This window comes from Phyllobates terribilis, unplaced genomic scaffold, assembly GCF_046119375.1.
Source record: "Phyllobates terribilis strain yellow unplaced genomic scaffold, ASM4611937v1 Scaffold_7__3_contigs__length_470593459, whole genome shotgun sequence".
Taxonomy (NCBI): Eukaryota; Metazoa; Chordata; class Amphibia; order Anura; family Dendrobatidae; genus Phyllobates; species Phyllobates terribilis.
Window position 1 is genome coordinate 177,832,748 of NW_027362767.1, and position 27,729 is coordinate 177,860,476.

Consider the following 27,729-nt stretch of genomic DNA (forward strand, 5'->3'; position numbering starts at 1 on the left):
CCTATGTGAGTGTGGCTGTGCCTGATGCTGCATCTTCGCAGTACTGAGTTCTTTGTTCGGCTGATCAGTTGCTTAGATCCCATCGATCATACAATAAGAGGTCTATCCTAAAAATTAGGTCATGAATTGAAAATCACCCAAAAACTTTTTAGGCTATTAAAAGTTGGCAAATTACTACATCAAAGCCCTAAATCTAATCTATATACACATATCACAGTTTTCAAAGCATACAGTAGATGGTTATTACATGACACTTGGAAAGAGTAATAGATGTTTTGCAATAGAAAAAATAAAGATTTATTAATGCAGCAAATCAAAAGAACACAGAAAATTGCTAATAACAAGATGGAGTAAACATCTAAACTCATGTCATGGATTTACTCATTTTATTTAGGACAAAACTACTCTGTAAAAAGTTACTTCTTGAGCGTTGTACCGTTTTAAAGGCTTGGCACTCTCCACAAGGAGACGTTACCCCTTAGACCCCCATCAGATGCCTCTCATCCAGCCAAATCAAATGTCTTGCTTTGCAGTAATAAGTGCCAAACACGTGTCTGTAAATAGTGTCTAGTTTGGTTTTCATCCTAAGTCATGTGGCAAGGTTCATTAAAGGATCGATATTGACTTTTAGGATAGCTACATCCAATAGGGGGCGCTAAAGTTCAAATCCTCTTCTTCTCTGAAGAGACAATTTTAAAGCAAATTGGTCACCACCTCCAAGTACACAGTCATAAAGGGGACTAAGCACCAATAAAAGCATATCATTAGTGTATAAATGCTAGCCTTTAGTGTCCAGTGTTTAATCAGTGGGCAAATTAGGGTGTTTGGTGCCCCTTTGGTATTGCCCAGGGCTCAGTGCACCCCCTAAATTAGCATCACATAACCACTCTCTGTATCTCGGTTGACAGCGCTTGTTTGCTTGTCTGAACAGAATCCTCCTGTGTGCGCTCACAGTTCAGGAGTCAGCGCACGTGCACACTGACAGCTCTGATGAGGCCGCTCACTACTCTTCCGGTTGTATTAGTTCAGTGAGCAGCAGCAGACGGATTCTATTCGGGCAGCGCTCAACTCCCTAGCTCTAGCCAAAGCGCTGTCAATCAAGAAACAGGGAGGGACTGAGTGATGCCAATTCAGGGGAATGGTGCACCAAGCCCTGGACCATGGCATGGCTGCACTGGGCATCCTCATTTGCACACTAATAAAACACTAAATTTGCATACTAATTAAAAACACTATTCAGCAATAGAACCAAGGACGTTAAACAATGGGCATTTGCCCACGGTTATCAGGGGCCCATCTTGTGTTACAGTAAATAAGATCTTCATCAGTGAATACTCAACATTTTTTCAGAATAAGAAACTATCTGGTCCTGAAACGTGGCCCTTCTACTGTAATGATGCCTTTCTCGCTCCTTGTGCCATATTGTACCTACTGCAATTGATGGCCCACACTCAGGATCTCTTGAAAGTGGAACAATGGAAAGAACTCTTTTCCCTCCGACTTTCCCTATTATGCTATGTATTGCTTTCATAGAGAGAGGCCTAGGTTATATGTCTACAATTCGGCAAACAGGAAGGCTACTGGCTGCACAGGGGACAGAGTTTGGTTAAAGATTGGGCAGAGTTTAGATGAAGAGGTGGAAGAATTTAGATAAAGATTGGGCAGAGTTTAGATGAAGAGGTGGAAGAATTTAGATAAAGATTGGGCAGAGTTTAGGTTACAACATTGGAAGATGTAAAGTTTATCATTACACTGACCATTATGCATTATGATTTTGGAATATATATTCATTAGATACAATTGAGAATATGAATAGTAGCTTGCATTGTCTTCAGGCACTCATGTAGGATAGGAGAAGCAGAATTCATTTTTTAGAACATTAGCATTTCCTCTGCTTTCATATGGATAATTTTTTGATGTAATGATGTTCCCATTTATATCACCATAGAAATAGAAATATTGTGTTATATTTGCCGGCGACAAAACGTAATCCCACATATTGACCTCACATATTTCACCTACAAAAGACTGAACTGCCTCAAATTTACCACCATAACTGTCCTGATCTTGCCCTAGGATGATACTCATCTGAGGACCAATAGGAGATCTGGTTTTAGTGACTCTTTTAGGGTAGGTTTTTCCATTGATCCACAGTTGGAGCAGTCCTGTAACAGAGTCCCAAGTGACACAAGTGTGTTTCCAGTCTAGAACCTCAGGATCCACCTTGAAATTATTTCCTTCTTGATTCACCGAAACAGAGCATATATTTGGGGGCATTATATAAATAAGAAAAGTGTTGTCGCTTTTTGGGGTGGCTATAGAGAAGAGGGCATGATGGCGGCTGAGCTCAGTATAGGAGCGAAGACATACAGTAAGTTGTTTCAAGGGTTTGGACAGTGTTGGCTTCAGAATCAAGTAGTCAGTATCCGTTTGCCGGGGAAATAGGATTATATTTTTTCCCAAATCTAAAGAAAAATAGAGAGTAATAATATAATAATTACAATGAGGACATTCACTACCAACATCAACATGATCATGACAAGTATTGGCTTAAAACTTGTGGCTCTTTACAAATTATCCTATGCTTCTTCAGTCACTTGAGGCCTAAGCCTCAGAACTGAATCTTTGGTATAAGACAACATCTAAAAGTGGTCACCTTGTCATTCGGAGATGGGCTCACACACTTTGATCAAAATGTTAGCTTGTGTTTTCACATTTTAGCAATAGTGGAATTTATGAATATGTATGCATAATGTTTTTATTTATTTGAAATAATTTAATTCATTAAGCAAATAAGCATAGTATTTGTATATAGAGGTCATACACACTGTAAACAAATTCAGATGTTTTTGTGGAATCTACTGCCAGTCTTTTATGTATGGCAGAAACCTTAACTTACCCCAAATATCTGTCTTTCAGGAAAGAAAGTAGTGCTTCCAAAAGCACTACAAAATGGTTTGAGAGAAAGCACTGGAGACTTCTAAGGTGGTCAGCAATGAGTCCAGACCTGAATCCCATAGAACACCTGTGGAGAGATCTCAAAATGGAAGTTTGGAGAAGGCACCCTTCAAATATCAGGGACCTGGAGCAGTTTGCCAAAGAAGAATGGTCTACAATTCCAGCAGAGCATTGTAAGAAACTCATTGATGGTTACCGGAAGCGGTTGTTCGCAGTTATTTTGGCTAAAGGTTGTCCAACCAAGTATTAGGCTGAGGGTGCCAATACTTTTGTCTGGCCCATTTTTGGAGTTTTGTGTGAAATGATCAAAGATTTGATTTTTGCTTCATTCTCTTTTGTGTTTTTTCCTTGCAGATAATAAGACCAAAGAATTTGTGATTGCAATCATTTTCAGGAAGAAACTGAGTATTATCTGACAGAATTGCAGGGGTGCCAATACTTTTGGCCACCACTGTATGTAACAAAGTATAGTATTGCACATGGGGTGTCTAGACACCTAGGAAGATCAAAAGAGGCATATTCCATAAAGTGCTGCAGTGCCAAGTTGGTCGGAAACAGGAGCCCCTACGCGCGTTTCGTGTAGGCTTCGTCGGGGGGCCTGTCTGAACCTGAACTTACCCCAAATATCAGTCTTTAAGGAAAGAAAGATTGGTTATTCTGGATTTTGTCTTCGGGGGAAAAAAATAACCGGTCCTATTGGATTTAGTCTTCAGGCAAAGAAGGATTAGTCATATTGGATTCGGTTTTTGGAGAAAGAAAGATCAGTCACACTGGATTGTATCTTTGGGGAAAGAAGAAACAGTCATATTGGATTCAGTCTTCGGGGAAAGATGTAGCGAGTGGTCATACTGGCCTCTGTCTTTGGGAAAAGATGGAACTTTAAGACTGGATTCTGTCTTTGAGGAAAAAAATGACTAGTCATATTGGATTCAGACTTCAGGCAAAGGAGGATCAGTGATATTGGATTTGGCTTTTGAAGAAAAAAGGATCAGTCACGCTGGATTGTGCCTTCGTGGAAAGAAGCAACAATATTGGATTCAGTCTTTGGGGAAGGATGGGACAAAAGGTCATATTGGATTCTGTCTTCAGGGAAAGATGTAACAAACAGTGATACTGGATTCTGTCTTATTGGAAAGATGGAACAGTTGTATTGGATTCAGTCTTCGGAAAAAGAAAGATCAGTCATACTGGATTTAGTTTTAGGTGAAAAAAAGATCAGTCACACTGGATTCTGTATTAGGGAAAAGAAGGCACTGCCATAATGGATCCAGTCTTCAGGAAAAGATGGAACAAAAGGATCTCATTGGATTCAAGTTTCAGGGAAAGAATGGTCATACTGGATTCTGTCTTTGAAAGGATCAGTCATACTGGATTGTGTGTTCAAGAAAAGAAGGAATGGTCGTATTGGATTCACCCTTTGGGGAAAGATGGAATGAACAGTCATATTGGATTCTGTCATCGGGGGGAAAAATAGAACGTCCAGACTGGATTCTGACTTTGGGGAAAGATGGAAGAAAAGGTCATATTGGATTTTATTTTTGGGGAAAGATGTAATGGTTTTACTGGATTCTGTGTTTGAGGAAAGATGGACCGGCCATACTGAATACCGTCTCCGTGGAAAGATGAAACGTTTAGACTAGATTCCGTATTTGTGGGAAGATGAAACAGTCATATCGTATTCAGTCTTTGGAAAAAGAAGAATCAGTCAAATTGTATTCTGGTTTTGAAGAGAGTAGGATCAGTAACACTGAATTGTGTCTTCGGGGAAAGAAGGAACAATCATATTAGCTTCAGTCTTTGCTGAAAGATGGAAATAACGGTCATACTGGACTCTGTCTTCAGGGAAAGATGGAACATTCAGACTGGATTGTGTCTTCAGGGAAAGATAGAACAAGAGGATCGTGTTGGATTCTGTTTTCGGGGAAAGATGTAATGAATGGTCATACTGGATTCAGTCTTCAGGGAAAGATAGAACATTCAGACTGGATTCTGTTTTATGGGAAAGATGGAACAGTCATATTGGATTCAGTCTTTGGAAAAAGAAGGATCAGTCATATTGGATTTGTTTTTTGGGGAAAGAAAGATCAGTCATACTAGATTCTATCTTCTGAGAAAGAAAGAGTGGTCATATAGGATTTGGTCTTCCCTGAAAGAAAATACGGCCATATTGGATTCAGTCTTCAGGGAGAGAAGGATCAGTCATATTGGATTTAATCACCTGTCTGTCTTCTTCCCATGTTGACAACTGAAATTTCTGACAGACTGCAGCACTCATATGATGCCCCCACTATTTGTTGAATCTAGCAGACCAAAAGGGGACACAGTGACACCAGTCTGGGAGGTGTGTATCATTATGGTGTTTCACCTCTATTGGCCCATTAATAATAGGTTGTATAGTGGTGGATAATTCTTCTAACTTTTATTGCACTGCAGATTTGAGCATAATGATTTGAAGGACTGATTACTAGACCCCTGTAGTGTCAATATCACAATGTTACAGGGCCTAATAAGCTGAAGACATTAGTAAAGTAGCTTGAGGTGCTATGGTCTGTCTGCCACAGGGCACAGATGTGGCCCCTGAACCAGGGTCCTGCAAATCACATTGCTCTAATCTAACTCACTACAATGTTGGAAATATACAAGAAACCCACTTAGTGTAAATACATACTTAATTGTATATGATAGTCTAATAGGAAAAACCTCAGGATCTCTCATCTTATTGGTATAAAATTTATGATATAACTTTACATACTTCCCTGTGAGAAGCTTCCATGGAAGATCACAAGTAACAGGACTATGTTTTTCATCTCTCTAGAAAAAAATAAAATAAAAATAATGTACATGTGATGTATAGTGTGACAGATCAATTATACAGTTTTATTACAAACAGTATCCATTATCGGACATTTGATTTACAAGAACATTAACACCAAACCTAATATTAGCTCACGATGTTCCCGCTGGCAAGTAAGCCTATTTCATGGGTCTAATCTTCGCACTATCAAATGATCCAATATGACTTTTTTAAAAACTTTTCACTTCTTCCTTAGTCCTAAATGCGGGTAACCACCACAAATTTTAGTGCTGAAGACAGGACCACCCGATTCAAAGCTACTATTAACAACATTGGGCTTGAAATTAACACTCAGCACCACCGCGAAGACTGAAGGACAGGACACACAGCCAGATAGACCCTGCTCTGTGCTGATGAGGGGTAAATATCCAGAAACAGGCTTTCTATAAATTAGTTTCTGGCTTGGTCATGTTGTAAGGCTCCTTAAAAGATGGAACAATGACTTATAGGGTAGCCACCTCTCCTTTAAGGTAATTTGCGAGACAGCTTTCCTGCAGAATAAAAGAAACTATTCTGCACACATTTACCATCTCAGCCATAGTAATAAAGCAGAGAACTTATCTCATCTTAAATCTGATGCCAGACTTTGGATGTGACTATCTAGTAAATGTAAAAAAAATAGATTACTAAAATATTTGAAAAAAAGACTCAACATAATAAAAAATAAAATCTTGATTTTTTTTTTTTATTTTGTGTTGTTAAAAATTAAAAATAGCTACCTTCCTTCCAGTGCTGCTTCCTCTTGTGTTAGATATTAAGATGCCTTGTCTTTATATACTTTAGAGCCTCATATAATAAAAAATATTGCTATTAATTTAAAAGGGCGTTCCAGCATAGCGCTCAGTTACACAAATATTTTTTATGATATCTCATTTAGATGTACAAGATAACAGGTCTATTTTACACAAATCATTAAAACTAACACTTGATTGTGCGGTGCCACGAAAAAGTATTTACCCACTTTTTAATTCCTTCTATATTTGCATATTAATCACACCTAAAGGGGCCATCTGGGATTTAAAAAAGATTAAATGGGTGACCTTTGAAAGACATTTATGGCATATTCTTGACTTGACATGCAAAAAAAACAACGAACACCAGTGATGTGACCACTGAGTGGCGGCAGGGTCGAGTAAAACTGACGGTAAGGACGCCATTGGTTTCAGCAGTAGTGGGGAATGAATTTAAGAGTATAGGTTGGTTTTTTTATATTGTTTTAGCAGCGTGACTCCCCATTGTCAAATTGAGAAATAAACTGGAGAACCCTTTAATCAATAACTTAGATGTACCCATATATTGGGTGACTGCGACAAATGGAAAATAGATCCAGAGAGAAGACACAACAAAGCATATATTGTTTGTTCTGCGAATATAAGCGAATATTGAAGGAGGTGGACACCATACCACACGTGACGCACGGCTGCCCCACGCATGTGAAGCTGTGAACTGAACAGCGCGGCTAAAACCTACACGATGCGCAAGCTGGCTAATACTGCAAAGTGCGCAACCACGGAATTTGAACTGCACTCGTCAGATAACGTCGCCTCAAACACTCAAACAGAATCAAATTTGATTGCGCGGCAACCACCATGACTGAATACAGTAAAGAACACCCCTATGACTGAACGAGAAAGTAAGATTATAAGTATATAAAGTGGTTTGACAACAGGCAGTGGACAGTAAGTTAAACGAAATGGAGACTTTTAGTGTAGTGATTGTCAGGAACGACACCGGCAGGATCATACAATATCCCACCGCTGCCACCAATTTGTCAGGGACGACACTGGAGAGATCATACAATATCCCACCGCTGCGGTCAATTTGTCATGGATTCGGCACACGCATGATCCCGATTACTCACTACGTAGTTATCGGCAAGCGAGCAGTGAGCATATGGCGTACACACCTCCGAATTCCAATGCATGGAATATGTGTATACGCCCTCGTACGATCACTGCCAGCTTCATGATAACCCAATTAAGATTATTCGCTGCCACTCCCCATCAGTTCTGGCCGATTGGACGCCTTATAGGTAGCGTATGGCTTCGGGGAAGGAACGATTACAGGACGGAAGAAACAGAACTATTACATTTTATATTTAATCCAAAGGGAGGCAGTGTTTATGAAAAAATATACAAAAGGTTTTACAAAGGGGGACAATACAATACAGAATATACAGTTACACAAAATAAAAAGGGATTAACGGAAGAAATTTACTAGACAGATCGCAGAGACAATCCAGTTTAGCTGGAGGGGAGGTGCTCTGTTACGAGTCCAGGTGGTGGAACCTCTGTGCTTCGGTGCAAGGAGGGACCAGAGGGGCATGACTAAGTGCCTACTCGGCCTGACCAAGGTCGCACGGCGGCTCAATCGACTCCGTGAACCAGGGAGGGACCGAGCAGGGGGACCAGGTGCCACTCTTGGACCGACCTTGTGTGAAAGCAGGTGACTCCCACGGGTCAGATGGCAGGAACTGACCGGTACAGCGGATGAGCACGGCAGGAAGGCTGATGGGTAGTCCGGGTAGGCAAGCTGGTGGGCACGACAGGTAACAGGTAGGTGCTCCAGGTAGCGGGCTGGCGTGCACTACAGGTAACAGGCAGGTGCTTACAGGTAAGCAGGTTGGCGGGCACTGCAGGTAACTGGCAGGTGATTCCAGGTAAGCAGGCTGGCGGGCACGGCAGGTAACTGGCAAGTGTTAGAACCTTGCTCTTAGGTTTTTTCTATTGCTGGTCACATGACCTTGTTGGCCTATTTAGTCCTGCTCCGCCCTTCTGGCTTTGCTGGACTTCATTGTATTACTACTCTTTAGCTAGCCGGTGCTCAGTATCTAACTCTGTTAGTTTGCTTGGTCTTCGGACCTCTGTGTTCTATATATATTATTTGTTCGTCTGTCTGCTACTATTTCTGTTAGGAGGTGTCCATTTTGCTCCCAGTCCCTAGTACTTGTAGGGATTCCTTCCCCACATCTATAGGTCTCCGTACAGACTAGCTGAGGACTTTAGCAGGTCTGATCGCAGGATCAGGTCCCCTGTTACATCGTAGGGATCAAGCTGAGTTCTATCGTAGGGACAGATCTCCTCTCTTTCCTTAGCTCTGGTAGCAGAACATAACAGTAAGTCCAGCCCGCAAATTCTCTAAGGAAAGATTTTTCTGTTCCATCATGGTGTCGGTTCAGGATTTGGCTAAACGCCTGCAGGGACTCTCTCTGGAGGTGGCCGAGCCCCATCAGCACGTGAGTAACTGTTCTGGAGCACATTTCTTGGAGCCTAAGGTACGTTTGCCTGATTTATTTTTTGGTGAACACCAAGAAATTTTTTCATTTAAAAATGCTTGCTTATTGTATTTTCGTTTGAGACCCAGGTCCTCTGGGGATGAATCCCAGCGCGTAGGGTTCATAATGTCACTTTTGCGCAAAGAACCTCAGGAGTGGGCCTTTTCTTTGCTACCTAGTGATACATGCCTTAGATCAGTGGATAGTTTTTTTTCTGCTTTGGGGCTATTATATGATGATCCTGACCGTGTCTCATCTGCTGAGACTGAGTTAAGACGTTTGAGACAGGGATCAGGTAATGTGGAAAAATATTGTACTCATTTCCGTCGGTGGTCTACTCAAATAGGGTGGAACGATTCTGCTCTGAAGAGTCTGTTTCTGGCAGGGCTTAGTGAAAGGGTTAAAAACCTGCTAATTGCTTATCCCACACCTGAAGATTTGCAACAGGCTATGCAATTAGCTATACGGGTGGATAGGAGACTGCGTGCAAGGGTTAATGAGAGCAAATCCTCTGCTATGTCAGTTTCTGGTCATATGAATGTGAGTACTAACAGTGGAGAGCCGATTGGAGCGATGGCACCTCGCTCTCAAGAAAAAGACCGCAGATTTTCTGAAGGTTTGTGTTTCTATTGCGGAAATTCTGGTCATTTCATTAAAAGCTGTGTGCTTCGTATGAAGAAAGAAAAAAAAATGGTCAGTCATGCCCGTATTGCCTGTTTAAATTCCAAGGGTGTATTTTTAGCTGCTTCCACTATTGCTCAGGAAAAATTAATGGAATTTCGGGTGTTTGTCGATTGTGGGTCTACTCTGAATGTAATTGATGGGGGATTCTTGGAAAAACTCAATTTAAAACCCGAACCTTTGTCATCCCCCATTGCTGTGGTTTCTGTGGATGGCTCCCCTTTGAAGAATGTTACTCTCAAGGTCTGTGAATTTCCCCTCACTATTAATGCTGTTCACCATGAGAAATTGGATTTGGTAGTTTTGAATAACTTGCCTTCTCCGGTGGTGTTGGGATTGCCCTGGTTAAAATTGCACAATCCTGTACTGGATTGGTCTACCAATGAAATTAAATCCTGGAGCCATAAATGTTATGACAAGTGTTGTAACGGGCGTATTGCAGCTGTGGATAGGGGGGAATTGCCTGTTCCTATTCAGGATTTTTGGAGAGTTTTTTCTGAGAAGGAATCACAGGTTTTGCCTCCCCATAGAGACTATGATTGTACTATTGAATTTGTCCCTGGAGCGACTCTTCCTAAAAGTCGTTTATTTAACCTTACTATTCCTGAGAGAAAGGCTTTGGAGGAATACATACAGACAAGTTTGGCCGCCGGTCACATTAGGCCCTCTAAGTCACCTGTGGCTGTTGGATTTTTTTTTGTAAAAAAAAAGGACGGCGGTTTACGTCCTTGTCTGGATTTTCGTGAGATTAACAAAATTACTGTACGCAATCCTTACCCACTGCCATTGATTCCTGATCTGTTTAACCGGTTCCCGACCGCCCACTGTAGATAAACGTCGGCGCTTGCCGGGCTCTGTGCAGTGCCGACGTTTAAAAATGGTGGGTGGTCTCGCAGTGCTCAGGACCCCCAGGGTCCTGCAAGCACTGCGATTCCGGTGCAGAGCGTTAGTTCTGACAGGGTACATCATCGGGACCTGATTAGATCAGGTCCCAGTGATGTTAACCCTTTGCTGTCTGCTATATGCTGTGATCTATAGTGATCGCGGCATATAGGAGACAGCAGGAAGAGAGGGGGTCGTCTTACTTACCTCCGAAGACCTCCGTTTCGTTTGAGGACCTGGGGTTGCTATGGCAGCTGGAGGTCACATGACCGCCTCCAGCTCTGCCATATATGGTGTCCTTCCTGTCTGGCTTCAGCCTGTATGTAGCTGATACCAGACAGGAGACTCTGACTGAAACAGTCAGTGAAGATCTCATGTAATGTAATATATGTCTATTACATTACATGAGATCAGTGATCAGAAAAATAAAAATTAATGTCCCATACAGGGACTAAGTAAAAATGTAAAAAAAGTAAAAAAAAAGTTTTTAAACTATTAAAAAAAAAAATCACAAAATAAATAAAAATAAATAAATAAAATATTAAACCAATAAATCCGTAAATTATTACAAAACCAAAAAAAGTACACATATTTGGTATCGCCGCGTCTGAAACAACCCGAGCTATAAAACTGTCACACTAATTAACTCCTTCTGTGCACACCGTAATAAAAATAAATAAAAAAGGGAGCAAAAAAATATGCTTTTTCATCATATCGCCAAACAAAAAGTGGAAAAAAATGCGATCAAAAAGCAGAATAGAAATAAAAATGGTACCACTGAAAACGTCATCTTGTTCCGCAAAAAAAAAGCTGCCATACAGCTCCATCAGCCAAAAAATAAAAAAGTTATAGCGCTCAGAATAAAGCAATGCAAAAAAATATATTTTTTTTTCTATAAAATTGTTTTATTGTGTAAAAGCGCCAAAACATAAAAAAAAATACAGTAAGTGTAGTATCGCTGTAAACGTACTGACCCGAAGAATAACGCTGCCTGATCACTTTTACCACACGCAGAACGGCATAAAAAAAACCTCAAAAAACAATTCCTGAAGTGTTTGTTTTTGTTAACTTTACCTCCCAAAAAACGGAATAGAAAGCGATCAAAAAATGTCACGTGCCCAAAAATGGTTCCAATAAAAATTTCAACTCGTCCCGCAAAAAACAAGCCGTCACATGACTCTATTGGCCGAAATATGGAAAAATTAAAGCTCTCAAAATATGGTGATGCAAAAACTAGATTTTGCAAAAAAAGCGTATTTTAGTGTGTGACAGCTGTCAGTCATAAAAACCCGATATAAATCTGGTATCTCTGTAATCGCACCGACCCGAAGAATAAAGTAATCCAATCAGTTATATCACACTAGGAACGGCATAAAAAATAAATAAAACAAATATTATTCACCTGCTACTGATTTGTTTATTATGTCTCCCAAAGATCCCAGTAAGGCTCCGCTCACATTTATCCTGTGCTCTGCGCTGAGCACTTACACCAGAGTTTCCGTGTAAATCTCTGAAATACGTGATTCAGCCAGAACCCATGATGGAAGATTCCCTGTAATGAGGCAGATATAGGCCACTGTGGATGCCGTCTAGCCTGGGATCCCACGGTGTCATTTGTTTTAGGCGTGCATAAAAGTGCGGTTGGCCACAGTTTTGTGCACTTCTGAAAAAAAGGACACCACTAAACAGAGGCCAGACGGAGTCCAGAGTAACTCTGCTGCCTCATTACAGTGAATGGATCCTGCAGGGGTTTCATCTGAATTACATCACTTGGAAAATTAGATGGAAACCCCGATGTAAGTGCTCAGCCTAGAGAGCCGGATAAATGTTACGTAAAATGTTCCCAATAAAAGCTTCAACTCAGTCCTCAAAAAAAGCTAGTCCCCACTCAGGTCCATCATCTGTTAAAAATATAAGGGACTTCCAAGTTACTGGTAGCAGAAAGGCTCTGGAAAAGCAAAATGGTCCTTGCCCCCCAAAAGAAATTCAGAAAATTTTGTGCTCCCAAATCCAAATGCCTATTCTACAATAATTTGTTCTCCAATTGTCAAATAGCGCTCCTTCCCCCTCAAATCTCACCGTATGGCTAAGTGGTACGATACAGCCACATATGGGGTATTGACACTTTTAGAAGAAATTGTGTGACACATTTCGGCACCATTTTTACCCATTGCCCTGTGTGAAAATGTAAAATCTGAGGGTAAAACATTTTTTTTGTGGTAAAAATATAATTATGCTTTTTTCACTGCCCAATGGTATAAATTTAAAAATTAAAAAATGCTCACTACTTCCCTAGATGAATTCCTTGAGAGGTGTAGTTTACAAAATGGGGTCACTTGTGGGGGTTTCTGCTGTTTTGGCATGTCAGCGACTCTTCAAATGTGACATGGTGTCTGCTGCCTATCCCAGCCAACATAGCGCTTCTTTCTTTTCCGAACCCTGCCGTACACCAAAGCAGTGGTTTTCCCCCACATATGGGGTATCGGCGTACTCAGGAGAAATTGTACAACAAATTTCATGGTGCAATTTATCCTGTTACCCTTATGATAATGCAAAATTAGGGAATGAAAAACATTTTTTATGGGAAAAATGTGAAAATTTTATTTTTACGGCTCAATATTATAAACTTCTGTGAAGCAGCTGGGGGTGCAAGGTGCTCACCACACATCTAGATAAGTTCCCTAAGGGGTATAGTTTCCAAAATGGTGGCACTTGTGGGGGGTTTCCACTGTTTAGGCACATTAGGGGCTCCCCAAATGTGACATGGCGTCCGCTAATTATTCAAACAAATTTTACATTCAAAAAGTCAAATGGCGCTCCTTCCCTTTCAAACCCTGCCATGTGCCCAAACAGTAATTTGCCTCCACATATGGGGTATCGGCGTGTTCAGGAGAAATTGCACAACAAATTTCATGGTGCAATTTATCCTGTTACCCTTATGATAATGCAAAATTAAGGGATGAAAAACGGTTTTGTGGGAAAAATGTGAAAATTTTATTTTTACAGCTCAATATTATAAACTTCTGTGAAGCACCTTGGGGTTCAAGGTGCTCACCACACATCTAGATAAGTTCCCTAAGGGGTCTAGTTTCCGAAATGGTGTCACTTGTGGGGGGTTTCCACTGTTTAGGCACATCAGGAGCTCTCCAAACGCAACATGGCGTCCGCTAATTATTCAGACAAATTTTACATTCAAAAAGTTTAATGGCGCTCCTTCCCTTCCGAACCCTGCCGTGCGCCCAAACAGTGGTTTTCCCTCACATATGGGGTATCAGCACGCTCAAGAGAAATTGCACAAAAAAATTTGGGGTCCATTTTTTCATGTTACCCCTGTGAAAATAAAAAAATTGGGTCTAAAGTAACATTTTTGTGGAAAAAGTTAAATGTTAATTTTTTTCTTCCACATTCCAAAAATTCCTGTGAAGCACCTGAAGGGTTAATAAAGTTCTTGAATGTGGTTTTGAGCACCTTGAGGGGTGCAGTTTTTAGAATGGTGTCACTTTTGGGTATTTTCTGTCATAAAGACCCCTCAAAGTGACTTCAAATAAGATGTGGTCCCTAAAAAAATTTTGTTGGAAAAATGAGAAATCGCTGGTCAACTTTTAACCCTTATAGCTCCCTAACAAAAAAAAATTGGGTTCCAAAATTGTGCTGATGTAAAGTAGACATGTGGGAAATGTTATTTATTAACTATTTTGTGTGACACATCTCTCTGATTTAAGGGCATGAAAATTCAAAGTTTGAAAATTGCAAAATTTTCAAAATTTTCGCCAAATTTCCGATTTTTTCACAAATAAACGCAAGTGATATCGAAGAAATTTTACCTCTATCATGAAGTACAATATGTCACGAAAAAACAATCTCAGAATCAGGGGAATACGTTGAAGCGTTCCAGGGTAATTACTTCATAAACTGGCAGTGGTCAGAATTGAAAAAATTGGTCCGGTCACGAAGGCAAAAACAGGCTCTCAGTTAGTGGGGGCCAAGTGGTTATCTAAAATTGATCTCCGGGGGGCATACAATCTGTTGCGCATGAAGGAGGGTGACGAATGGAAGACTGCTTTTAACACTCCTGTGGGTCATTTTGAGAATTTGGTTATGCCTTTTGGTCTTACTAATGCTCCTGCATTTTTTCAGAATCTTATTAATGACATCCTTAGACCTTTGATCGGCAAAAATGTGGTTGTGTATTTGGATGACATTTTGATTTATTCGCCGGATCTGGAATCTCATTGGCGGAGCGTACGTGAAGTATTACGGTTATTAATTGACAATTCGCTTTTTGCTAAGCTGGAGAAATGTGAGTTCGCTGTACAGAGAATTAGTTTTTTGGGCTACATTATCTCCAGCGAAGGTTTTGAGATGGACCCGGTGAAAGTTCAAGCTGTGCAGGAATGGCCTAGGCCTATTGGTTTGAAATCGATACAGAGGTTTTTGGGTTTCGCCAATTATTATAGAAAATTCATTAAAAATTTTTCTATTATTGTCAAACCTCTGACCGATCTCACCAGGAAAGGTGCTGATGCGGTTCAGTGGACTTCTGAGGCCATTGAAGCTTTTGTGTATCTCAAGGAGAGGTTCACCTCTGCTCCCATCCTTATGCAGCCTGATGTGACTAAGCCGTTTTTGGTTGAGGTTGATGCTTCCTCTGTGGGGGTTGGCGCAGTATTGTCTCAGGATAACGGGGATGGAGTACATCCCTGTGCCTTTTTTTCAAAAAATTTTTCGGAGACTGAACTGAATTACGATATTGGTAATCGGGAATTATTGGCTATTAAACTCGCATTTGAACACTGGCGCCACCTCTTGGAAGGTGCTGAATTTCCCGTTCAGGTTTTTACGGATCATAAAAATCTGATATATCTTGATGCTGCCAAGCGCCTGAATGCCCGTCAGGCTAGGTGGGCATTGTTTTTCTCGCGGTTTAATTTTTCCGTTACTTACATCCCAGGTACTAAGAATGTTAAGGCGGATGCCTTGTCTCGCAGTTTTTCTCCCATAGTCGGTGCTGAGAAAGAGGAGAACATTTTACAACAAGGTGTTGTGATTGCTGCTTTGGACTCCGTTTTGGAAATTGAGATTCTTAAAGCACAGGAGAATGCCTCATCTAACACTCCCCATGGGAGGTTGTTTGTGCCTGGGACCTTTAGGAGAGATTTGTTTGTTGAGTGTCACGAATCTCGGTTGGCAGGTCATCCCGGAATCTCTGAGACCAAGAGACTGGTGGGTCGCAGTTTTTGGTGGCCTGGATGGCAGAAGGAAGTCATTAAGTGGGTGCGTCAATGTACTATATGTGCTAGATCTAAGTCCTCACATACTCCTGCTGCGGGGTTGCTTTGCCCTCTGGAGGTTCCCAGTGCTCCTTGGACACATTTGGCTGTGGACTTTATAACTGACCTTCCCCCCTCTGAGGGTTTTACTGTCATCTGGGTGGTCGTGGATCGTTTTAGCAAGATGTGTCACTTGGTTCCCTTTGTCAAACTGCCCTGCGCTAAGACTCTCGCTAAGGCCTTTGTCAAGGAAATTGTCAGACTTCATGGCGTTCCTACTGACATTGTTTCTGATAGGGGACCTCAGTTCGTGGCTCGTTTTTGGCGCGCCTTTTGTGACAGGTTGGGAGTTCATTTGTCCTTCTCATCCGGATATCATCCTGAATCTAATGGCCAGACAGAAAGGAAAAACAAGGATGTTGAGCAGTTCTTGCGTTGTTTTGTGGCAGACAATCAAGAGGGGTGGTCTGAGTTTCTGCCACTTGCTGAATTTGCTTTGAACAATCATACATCTTCTTCTGCTGGTTGTTCGCCTTTTTTTTGTTGTTCTGGGAGACATCCGTCGTTTGGGTCGTTCTCCAAGTTGGTATCTGCCGTGCCTGAGGAGGAGAATTTTTCCGGCGATTTGGAGAGAGTTTGGACGGATGTGCGTGGTAATCTTCAGGAGGCTAACAGAAAATCTAAAGACTACTTTGATAGGAAACGACAGGAGGTTTTGTTCGCTGTTGGTGACATGGTTTGGTTGTCCTCTAGGAATCTGCGGTTGAGGATTCCTTCTAAGAAATTGGGTCCCAAGTTTGTAGGGCCCTTTAAGGTGCTTCAGGTTGTCAACCAATCTGCTGTTAGGTTGGAGGTTCCTACCTCCTGGAGAATTAATCCGGTGTTTCATGTCTCTCTGTTGAAAAAAGCTGTTGTGTCGGATTGTGACGCCTCTGCCTCTGTTCCTCCGGTAGTGGAGGACGGGGAATATGAAATTTCTCGCATCCTTAATTCTAGACGGTATAGAGGTAGTTTGCAGTATCTCGTGGCCTGGAAAGGTTTCGGACCCAAGGATAACTCATGGGTGAGGTCGGATGATGTTTCCGCGTCCAGACTTATCAGAGCGTTTCACAGGAGATTTCCTGATAAGCCTGGTCCTAGGGGATCCGGAGGATCCTCTTAGAAGGGGGGGTACTGTTAGAACCTTGCTCTTAGGTTTTTTCTATTGCTGGTCACATGACCTTGTTGGCCTATTTAGTCCTGCTCCGCCCTTCTGGCTTTGCTGGACTTCATTGTATTACTACTCTTTAGCTAGCCGGTGCTCAGTATCTAACTCTGTTAGTTTGCTTGGTCTTCGGACCTCTGTGTTCTATATATATTATTTGTTCGTCTGTCTGCTACTATTTCTGTTAGGAGGTGTCCATTTTGCTCCCAGTCCCTTGTACTTGTAGGGATTCCTTCCCCACATCTATAGGTCTCCGTACAGACTAGCTGAGGACTTTAGCAGGTCTGATCGCAGGATCAGGTCCCCTGTTACATCGTAGGGATCAAGCTGAGTTCTATCGTAGGGACAGATCTCCTCTCTTTCCTTAGCTCTGGTAGCAGAACATAACAGCAAGTGCTCCAGGTAAGCAGACTGGCGGGCAGAACTATAGACAGACTGGTGGGCTGGACTGTAGACAGACTGACAAGCAGGACTGACAGGCAGCGGGACCTGAGGGCTGAAGCAAATGTTAGCACGCAGAACAACAACCTTGCACAGGCACCTCCATTTTGGAGGAGGTGCCTTATATAGGGGCAGTCCTCCGGCCATTGGCGCCCTAAGCACAGAGCCCGAGAAGCTGCGCGCGGTGCACGCCACAGCAGCAGGGGAGCGGGAGGATGCCAGATATGGACCGCGGCGGTGAGGGGAACGGCGTCTCTGCCCGGCAGGAGGCAGAGACGCCGATGCTACACTCTCCAATAGACCGTTATGGAATGGGGCCCGTGCTTACAAAATATGTATCTCCCGGCATGAGTACATATCCATCTTCAGCTGGATCTTTTATGCCAAAGGGGGGCCTTGCCCACACACTCCCCTGTGATGACCTCACGTGACCTCCACCCTTTATGGTTTTATTAAAACCTCTAATTTCTGTGATAACTTCTCACTGGTTGATCGCAGAAGTTCGCAAGTGATACCATATTTTTTATTGCGAATTTACCTTTTTTTTAGAGACCAGACATGGCTGCTGTCCGTTATTTTGGTACTTTTGCACTATAGCTCATCGACGGGGCGTACAGATACAGAAAAACATATGTATTGTTCCTTAGCTAACCCCGCCGCTAAAAATATGGGTCCCATCACAATCAGAATTATAGACCTTCCAATATTCCATATTTCATGTCGGTGCCTGCAAGACTGCAGATTGAACACATATGCAAATGGAGATGTGTGGAATGGGGTAGATTTCCTTTGAGGCTTAATGAGCGGTTTCCTCTTTCTTTCAATCTCTGGCCCTGTGTTCAGGTGTCTATTTATCACAGGTCTCTGCTACTCAATTCTCCATTTGTATGGTAACTAGCCTGGATAATTGAGTTTGCCATTTGCATAGCAACAGCTCCTTAGATTGTGAGCTCTTCTACTCTGACAGATGGTAGAGGAGAGGGGGGAGAGGGGTTTTCTAGGGAGAGAGAGAGATTTTTAATATTTTCTATGACATCTCCCCTTCTTTGAAGTAGCGTAGGGGCCAATTTACAAATCGCCCCTTAAGCCTACCTTGCGACGCACCCTCCCTGGATCCCATAATACCCTCTCTTTCAGGAGTTCGGAGATGGGCTTCTCCGGGGGGGCTACTCAGTGTAACTGGACAGGTGTTGGACTCCTGGCTGGAGGTAGCCAGAAGTGACACTGCGGCCCAAACCTCACAGGTGACAGCGGCTAGATAGGCTCTCTCCCAGGGGGATAACTACCTTTTTCTGTTAGTCCGACAAGCTGTGGACCCAACTCGCCCACCACTCTAACCAACTGGGGATCCAGCTTTCCGATCACCCTAACCGGTTCGAGGTACATTTTTCCCACCCCGCTGACAGGCTATGGGTACCTTCTTCCCATACTCCTGACAGACAGTGGGACACACATTTTTTTTACCTTGCCCACCCCTCGTTGTTACCTGGGGAGCTGTGCTCACTATGGGGCAGCTACCACCGATCACGTCACCATCTGTCATGACACTGGTCAGCTGCACGGGATGACCTGCTTCCTGGTCTCCGTGCCTGCTCTCATCACCCATAGCACTTATACTGGCTCCTTTAAGGGGATCCTCAGCAGCATCACCCCGCGGTGTGAGGTGGCTGAGTTCCCCTTTACCACAACACACATTTTTATTATGCATTACATTGACATTGACAGTTGCATCACATGACATATCAGATCTGGGAGGGTTGTCAGGAATGTATCGGGGAGGGTTGTCAGGAATGTATCGGGCAACCAACCATCCCAATAGCCATCCCAGTTCCCAATAGCACACATTAGTGGGGAGATTCTTCGAAACCCCCACTTCCCGTAACCCCCTCCCCGCACGCCAGTCAAGGAAAACTCGAGCCATCGGTATGGGACAGCAAACACCCCCAAACCCGGTGACAGTCAGGGTCTTCCCAGGAATGAGTTCTTCCGGTAACACAAACTCAGGGCGGATGAGGGTACGTTCTGCACCAGTGTCCTTAAGCTCAACAGTAATGGTGTTGCCCACAGTAACCAGTTGTAAGTTCTCACAGACCCTGCCAACCGCCCCACCCACAAATAGAATGGCTGCAGTAGGCCCTGGGCCTCAGGTGTGGGGTGCATCTTCTGCCTTCTGTTTAAAGCTGTTGGCACTGTTGGACTCATGGGTCTGTGTGGGGGATGGCTCCCTCTGAATCCAGGCTAGCTCCAGCTGGTACAGACGCTCATCTTCGGCCTGTCGTTCGGCTCTCTCAGCCTGGGCCTGTTGCTCAGCAGCCTCTCGGTCAGCTTGGGTCTGTCGCTCAGCTCTCTCAGCCTCTCGGAATTTCAGGATCAGCTGCAGTCGTCCTTCACGATCATCTGCATCGAGCTGTTCCAAGGCCATCTGCAGGTGGGGGTCCACAATACCCTGGCTGCGGGTATGGCTGGAAATCACAGGTGGGACCCCTGCTGCAGCACTATCCGGGCCTTGGCTGGCCGCCCCATCATCAGGGCTCTGCTGTCGGACTGGCTCTGTGGCACCTTTCAACAGGTCAGCAATCATTTGGGCCTTGGTTTTGCCCGTGGGGTCAATCTGTCCCAGCTCACAGAGGGCAGTGAGAGTGTCCTTTGACTGCAGGTGATACCACGGCTCTCAATACAAAGACAGGACAGAAAAAACAAGAGAAGGGGGGTACAACTGCTCCAAGTACAGCAATGTCCCAGATAAAAAAAAAATTAAAACACTGAGTCTGATTCCTTAAAACTTTGTACAGAATTTTTGCAAGAACTGTGCAAGTTTTCAGTGACAGGAATGATTGCTCAATCCAGTCACTGATGTTCGGTAATATCCCACTGCTTGCCACCAATTTGTCAGGAACTACACCAGCAGGATCATACAATATCCCACCGCTGCCACCAATTTGTCAGGGACGACACCGGAGAGATCATACAATATCCCACCGCTGCCGTCAATTTGTCATGGATTCGGCACAGGCACGATCCTGATTACTCACTACGTAGTTATCGGCAAGCTAGCAGTGAGTGTATGGCGTACACACCTCCTAATTCCAATGCATGGAATATGTGTATACGACCCCGTGCGATCACTGCCAGCTTCACGATAACCCAATTAAAATTATTCGCTGCCATCATCAATCAGTTTTGGCCGATTGGACGCCTTATAGGTAGCGTAAGGCTTCGGGGGAGGAACGATAACAGGACAGAAGAAACAGAACTATTAAATTTTATATTTCATCCAAGTGAAGGCAGTGTTAATGAATAAATATACCAAAGGTTTTACAAAGGGGGACAATACAATACAGAATATACAGTTACACAAAATAAAAAGGGATTAACGGAAGAAATTTACTAGGTAGATTGCAAAGACGATTCAGTTTAGCTGGAGGGGAGGTGCTCCAATCGACTGTTATGGAACGGGACTTACAAAATATGTATCTCCCGGCAAAATATGTATCTCCCGTGCTTACAAAATATGTATCTCCCGGCATGAGTACAGACCCATCTTTAGCTGGAACTTTTATACTGAAGGGGGGCCTTGCCCACACACTCCCCTGTGATGACCTCACGTGGCCTGGTCTCCGCCCTTCATGATTTTATTAAAACCTCTAATTTCTGCGATAACTTCTCGCTGGTTGATGGCAGAAGATCGCAAGTGATACCATATTTTTTATTGGGAATTTACCTTTCTTTAGAGACCAGACATGAAATGGCTGCTGTCCATTATTTTGGTACTTTTGTGTTATAGCTCACCAGCGGGGCGTACAGATACGGAAAAATATGAGTATTGTTCCTTAGCTAACCCCGCCACTAATGTATCCCAAGCGGGGTTTGAACGGAGAGAGAGATTTTTAATATTTTCTATGACAGTGATTGTTAAGGCTGGGTATATAAATTATTTTTGTAAAGTGTCTTGTGACATTTGCCTACATTTATTGAAACAGGACTTTAAAATTAATGGCCTATCAATGTTTCATCGCTACGGTTCCTTAAACTGGAAACAACCATTATCAGTACAATGAAGCATTCTCTGCACTTTCATTTCTTATACAGGCAAGTTTCCTTGTATGTATGGAAAGCCGTGCCTGATACTAGATCTCCCTGAATCGCCATAGCCCTACCGTTGTGTTGATTTGCACGACTTCTGGAGATTGGATTCCTACCAAACACACACATTGTGATATTGTTGGCCGTAGGTTGCAACCACTGTCTTTGTAGAACTACAGTATATAGCACAGACCGATATTAACAAAACAGAAAACTTACCTCACCATTAATTTGATGACAGACTTTGAAATTTCCTTTAAGAAAAATGTTAACAAAAAATGTAATTAGTAAAATATAAAAAAAAATAATAATATGACAAACAAAAAAGAAAATCTTGATATCTTTTATGTGTTGTTACTGAATAGTTATCTACTTATCAGCAGACCCTGGTAGCACTATTGCAGCCAGGTATGTTTTTCTATGAAACATTCTGGTGTTTCAGAGAAAGTATGTAGAGATCTGACTGAGGACCATAGGGAAAGATGAAATTAGATCGGCGCCATCTTTGGCCATCTTTTGCCTGCACTGGTCCAGTTTCCAATTGATATGCCCCACTTGATGTACACACAGGGGAGAGATATGTCAATCAACTGGAGAGGTGCAAGGAGTAGCCGGCCTGAGGTGGAGCCGCACTAGTCTTGTCTCTCCCTAAAGTCCCGGACAGATCTTTAAACTATGCTTTCTATGAAATGCAGTCGAGCAGTCAGGCTCTGATTCATGTTGTCCGTGGTTTGGGAAGCATAAATCAAATAACAGGTTCCCTTCAATCTAACAGCAAAAAATCTAGATAAAAGAAAAATTGTATTACTCACATGAAAAGTCCCCCGCCACTCTGGCAAACGCTGCTTTGGTGGTCCTTGGTAGCCTTGGTTGATTTTATTGCAGAGTTGACATGCCGTAAACATACTAGACCACTGTAGCCAATCACACAGCCCTATAGCCATTTCTGTCTCCAACCTACCCTTGGGATTCCTGGGAAAAATGTCAGGGGTTTAATCCGAAGACTTTTATACAAAGGACATAGAAAGACTTCTGTATTATAAATGAATTTTTTTAGGTGTTCTAAGTTCTAAGCTACTTTTTTTTCTATTGAGTTGTGTTGAGTAGAGTTGGTGTGAATCGATTCGCACAACATCTATCGATCACAATAGTAATCTCTGACCACTGAACAGGAGGTATTGCAACCATCTCTTACCTGATCTGATTGCATCCGCAGCTCTTATTTTGATCAGTCGGTCTGGTACGATGTCACATGTGCCATGCGGCAATAATGATGTCACTCCACGTCAGTCAAAAGAAGAGGCATGGATGGCATCAGTTGAGAGGTGGCTCTCACTACTTCTGTCCAGCAGCCAGAGGTTACTGCCGATGGACCAGGTAATGCGAATTGATTCATACCAACTCTAATATTGAGTGATTTGTTGTGTGATATAGTGTTTATGCTCACCTGGCGACGTGAATCCTTTAAAGAGGTATTCCACTACATTGTATAATGCACTAGTCGATTTACACCTTTTAATTAAGTATTTCTGTAAATACATACTGCTGTCATAAGTGCCTGTGAGCGGTGCTATCGCTGCTCGCTCAGTCTGCATCACGTGACCCCGGCTGCAGCTGCCACTGACTTGATTCCTTGATTCTACCAGGCGTGACCCAGACGTACGCATTCCCCCTGATTGACTGACCTGTAGGTGGCTTTCATTGCACGTCACAGCCTAGTATCCAGCACACACTCTCTCCGCTTTCAATGGCAGCAAGCACGCGCTGTAAAATGGGCTGTGACTTGCGGTGAAACGCCACCCACAGCCCAGTCAATCAGGGGGGTGCGTGCGTCATGTCTGTATGAATTAAGGAAGTCAAGAAGTTCACGTGCCATCAGCGGTAGTCAGCGGCAGCTGCAATCGGGGTCAAGTGATGTAGACTGAGCGAGTAGCTATAGCACCGCTCACAGGCACATATGACAGCAGTATGTATTTACAAAAAAACTTATTAAAAAGGTGTAAATCGATGGGTGCATAATACAGTGTAGTGGACCACCTCTTTAAGCCTCAGGTCCGGATGGTGATTGATGCAGCAAGCAGGATGGCATGTGGGGAGCGAGGACTTGGCACACTCAGGAATCTTGGGTGCAGCATGACGTATGAAGGGAAACCCAGCAGGGATTGAAGCAAGTTAAAGCATGGTGTGCACAGAAGGTGGAGACCACCAAACGAAAGTCTTAAGTCTCAATCCTAAATCACAGGTGTGTGTCTTAATCTGCCTTAATTAGGATTAGGGAGATGAAGTTAAAGGACCACACCATGCAACCTGTAAAACCCAACGTGGAGCACAATGGATGGCACCGGCCCGAGGTGAAGGAAGCAGAGTCTGGAATACCCAGGACTGGTGAGTATCTCTGAGGAGAGAAAGCATGGGAAAGGGAAAACACTTAACTTGTGCCAATAAAGCAGTTTTAAAGGGACAGAGGTAAATGTGTGTTGGTTGGAGTTACAGGAGACAGGCACACATGCTTAGGGTAGCATAGCTTGAACAGGTTTAGTAGCCTAAATTATTATGGGCTGTTATAAGCCCCTGGTTTCCTGTGCATGGGTAAGGAGCAGAGAAAAAGCAAGTGGGTCTGAGATCGCAACTCATCAGCACCAACCACATAACAATTAGGGGACAGGTGTACTTGCCAGTGGCATACCATCCCAGGTTACAAGAACGAGGCCTCTGGGATTTGTTCCAGGCAGAGAGGTTGGTGCCGCCCATTATTTGAAAGGAAACATGCAGTGAAGTATAGCAGCTACTCCATAGACTGCCATACCCAGAGAAGAAGCTGCAAGATAGAGATGGCCCCACAAGTATACTCCAGAGAAGTGAGCTGTGCTACCAGTCTGTGAGGGTGAGGAGCATAGAGAGAGGGTGCAGACTTAAGCCGAGAGAGATTGTTTATCTAGGGAAAGAGCAGCCATGTCATATCACCAGTGAGATCTGTGAAGTATGCTGAGGGTGAGGAGATTGCAAGGTCTGTTAATTTTGAGGGTATGGCTGCTGAAGACAGAATGTGTGAGAGACACTGCTTTCAGAAATGTCATTCCAGAAGAGACTGTAGTGATGAACGAATGGACAAATGCAGAAGCATGTCCTTTTACCGCAAGGCCGAAGTGTGCTGCAGAGACCATAAATATCTTGACTGTCTGCAGTGTCTAAGTACAGAACGTTAATATAGTGCAGTAAAAGTTTGTTCAAAATTCCTTGTCTCATCTCTTCTACTGCACTGCCGAGAAAGAGGAATCCTCAGGAAACGCCAGTCCTATATTAAAGGGGTTATCCAGAACTTGGGTTTTTTCCTATTGCGATAAGAACTGACAGGCAAGTAGTTGAAAACTACCTGCCTGTTTTGTCCTCTTCTGTTTTGGTTCAGAGCGGTCATAGACTGCTGCTGCCGGTAATTCTCCATTTTCCGGTGACATCTCATTGACATAGCAGCTTCTTCTCTTCCGCTCTGCTCTGTTGCCAACGTCATGCTGATTGACAGCCGGCTTCTCGAAGTGATGCCTCTTCGACAGCCCGGATTAGGAAGGGCAGCATTGTTGATGTGAGGTCAAAAGAAGCAGAAGAATCCCAGCCTGAGCCAGGACAGATCTCCGCATATATACCAATAGGAAAAAAATCCTACGTCCCTGGTAACCCTTTGCAGATGGCGTTCTACCCTCAAAAGTGATTTACACAGTTGCCTATTAGTGTTGAGCCAATATGTCTCATTAACCCTGTCGGCGAGCACGCTCGGGTGCTCGCCGAGTATTTTGGCATGCTCGGCATTTCTTTTACTGTCGCCGCGGCTGCAAGTGTCACGGCTGTTAGACAGCTGTGACACATGCAGGGATTGCCTGTCAAACAGGTAATCCCTGCATGTGTCACAGCTGTCTAACAGCTGTAACACTTGCAGACGCGGCGACAGTAAAAGAAATGCAGAGAATGCCAAAATACCAGGCGAGGACCCGAGCATGAAAGGGTTAATGAGACATACTTGCTCAACACTATTGCCTATATTATACCGAAAGGGAAGAGAGTTGTAGCCAAGATGACAACTATACTTATAAATAGCACAAATCTCCAAAAAATAGCCAGAGATAGAGCTCTTCGTGAAAATATGCATTTATTATACAATAAATAGAAGAAGTATAAAATACATTATAGGTGGCTAAAGTGAGAGACACGACCAAGAGACGGCAAATGAAAAAAGCCAAGGAAAGAAGACCATATCCCTCATGGCAGAAATTCCACAGCAACCACAAATTAGTATGTATCACAACACCAGTATACATCTATTGTGAAAAGATTGCAGGGAAAATAATAGTCTAGTTCAGACTAACTATATAATATAGTCAGTCCAGGGCATCGCTTGTAAGGGATGTCCCGGTGATTACAGCGGAAACCCGTAAATAGACGGGTGCACGTAGTCTGTTGGCCCAATACCTACGAGCAAGTCCCCATCCAAACATCCAGGATGTGGACTACGCCTAGTACATAATTAGTGTGAACTACATTTAGTGCATAATTAATGCGCAGACTATGTCCATACAACCACTGGTGCTGTTCACAGATATGAAAGTAAGATATTACCTTGCGACATGTTGTATGTGGTGTGCAGGCACTGCTGAGAAGGAACCGATAGCGCGCCTCAACGCGCGTGTCGCCTGCGTGGCTTCGTCAGGAGGCGTGGCTAAGCGTGTGCTGGTGGGTGTATATATGTGACATAGCGGTGATGTCAGACCAATCAGCGCATCATAGGTAATGACGCCGCGCCTCTTATGGCAGCCGGGTGGGTCCGAGAACGACGCACACAGCAGGGCGGAGGACTACGTCATCCATCTCGCTACCTCGGCAACCCAGACACGCTCCGGACGCCAGAACCACACAGTGTTAAGTATATGAATTAAATTCACACTGGATGATGGGGGCAATGTTAGCTATGGCGGCGATCAGGGGTGCACATCCTGACAGCAGATGGGTGGCCAGTCCAACAGTGTCAAGGGCATCCCCTGATCTCATCGCCGTGAAGCCTGTGGGAAAAATGTGACATATGGGTAAGTATCTATGTCTAAATAGGAGGAATGTAAATAGGTATAAAGATATATAATAAGTTAAGAATATCATGGTCTACCATTGTTATACAAGTATATCTATATTACAATCGGTAGGCCTAATATAGCAACCTTGGCCCATCCAACAATAACAAACATAGAGAGATGAGGTAGTACATAAATAAATCATCTCTATGCTAGTAAAATCCATGCAAGTTCTGATAATAAGGCCAGTGAATACTAAATACATATAAATATGGCCTATAAATACTCAGTACACATGCATGTGACCTATAAATATACAATACACATACATATGCAATACAGGCACTAAGTATATAGATACGCAGATGGTCGGCCACGGGCTCTATGAAGATGGTAAGCTTGTCCAGGATATAACCTGAGGGCCAGAAAGGATAAGTCCATATGCCAGTAATCCATATTGGATGTCATAAGTTGATATACTCCCACCGCCGACAGAGCTAGGTGACATCACATGAAATAGACAAGACCTAAGACAAGGTGATTGTTCCTGGGTAGAAAGATGTGGAGGAAATAGGGAAAGCGAGCACTACCTGAGCGTAGTAAGTAGAGACTAAAAATTTTAAAAGAATATAAAATCTTTTATGCTCACCTGAGCAAATTGTGCTGATAGGTACAGCTCTATTTGAGGAATTTGTCCGTTATTAGGGTTCTCAGACCACGGTTTGCAGCTCTTCCATAGACGGTGGTGGTATATTTGTCCTACCCGACAGACAGCCACCACGTGAACAAATTGAGACAAATGGATTCTGCAGGCGCTCCCGTGGAAGAAAGAGTAACCAAAAAATTGTTGAATCTTCCAAATGTGGTGCAATCACATGGAGGATATTCCACCAGGGATTAATATTTGTAGGTTTATTAAAAAATCATAAAACCGTGAATACACATAAGGGACATGGAGGTACAAAAAGGGAAGGGAGAAGGGAGTCTTTAAAAAGGATCACACAACGCGTTTCTGCTCATAGAGCCTT

General features: G+C 43.2%; 1 protein-coding gene and 1 long non-coding RNA gene across 2 annotated transcripts in view; both read right to left on the reverse strand.

The window, feature by feature from the left end:
• Positions 1 to 273: 273 nt before the first annotated feature.
• Positions 274 to 6,606, reverse strand: LOC141154093 (jeltraxin-like). The gene is made up of 3 exons (XM_073639542.1): positions 6,532 to 6,606; positions 5,711 to 5,769; positions 274 to 2,465 (listed from the first exon to the last, which is right to left on the reverse strand). Exons 2-3 carry the CDS (start codon positions 5,763 to 5,765, stop codon positions 1,840 to 1,842), a joined length of 681 nt encoding a protein of 226 aa, XP_073495643.1. The 5' UTR covers positions 5,766 to 5,769; positions 6,532 to 6,606; the 3' UTR covers positions 274 to 1,839.
• Positions 6,607 to 21,866: 15,260 nt separating this feature from the next.
• LOC141153045 (uncharacterized) overlaps positions 21,867 to 27,729 on the reverse strand; it is a 71,628-nt gene continuing 65,765 nt past the window's right edge. Inside the window, exons 2-3 of the long non-coding RNA XR_012247221.1 lie at positions 22,460 to 22,619; positions 21,867 to 21,901 (exon numbers count right to left, since the gene is read on the reverse strand). This is a non-coding gene — a long non-coding RNA (uncharacterized lncRNA). The remainder of the gene's footprint in view (positions 21,902 to 22,459; positions 22,620 to 27,729) is intronic.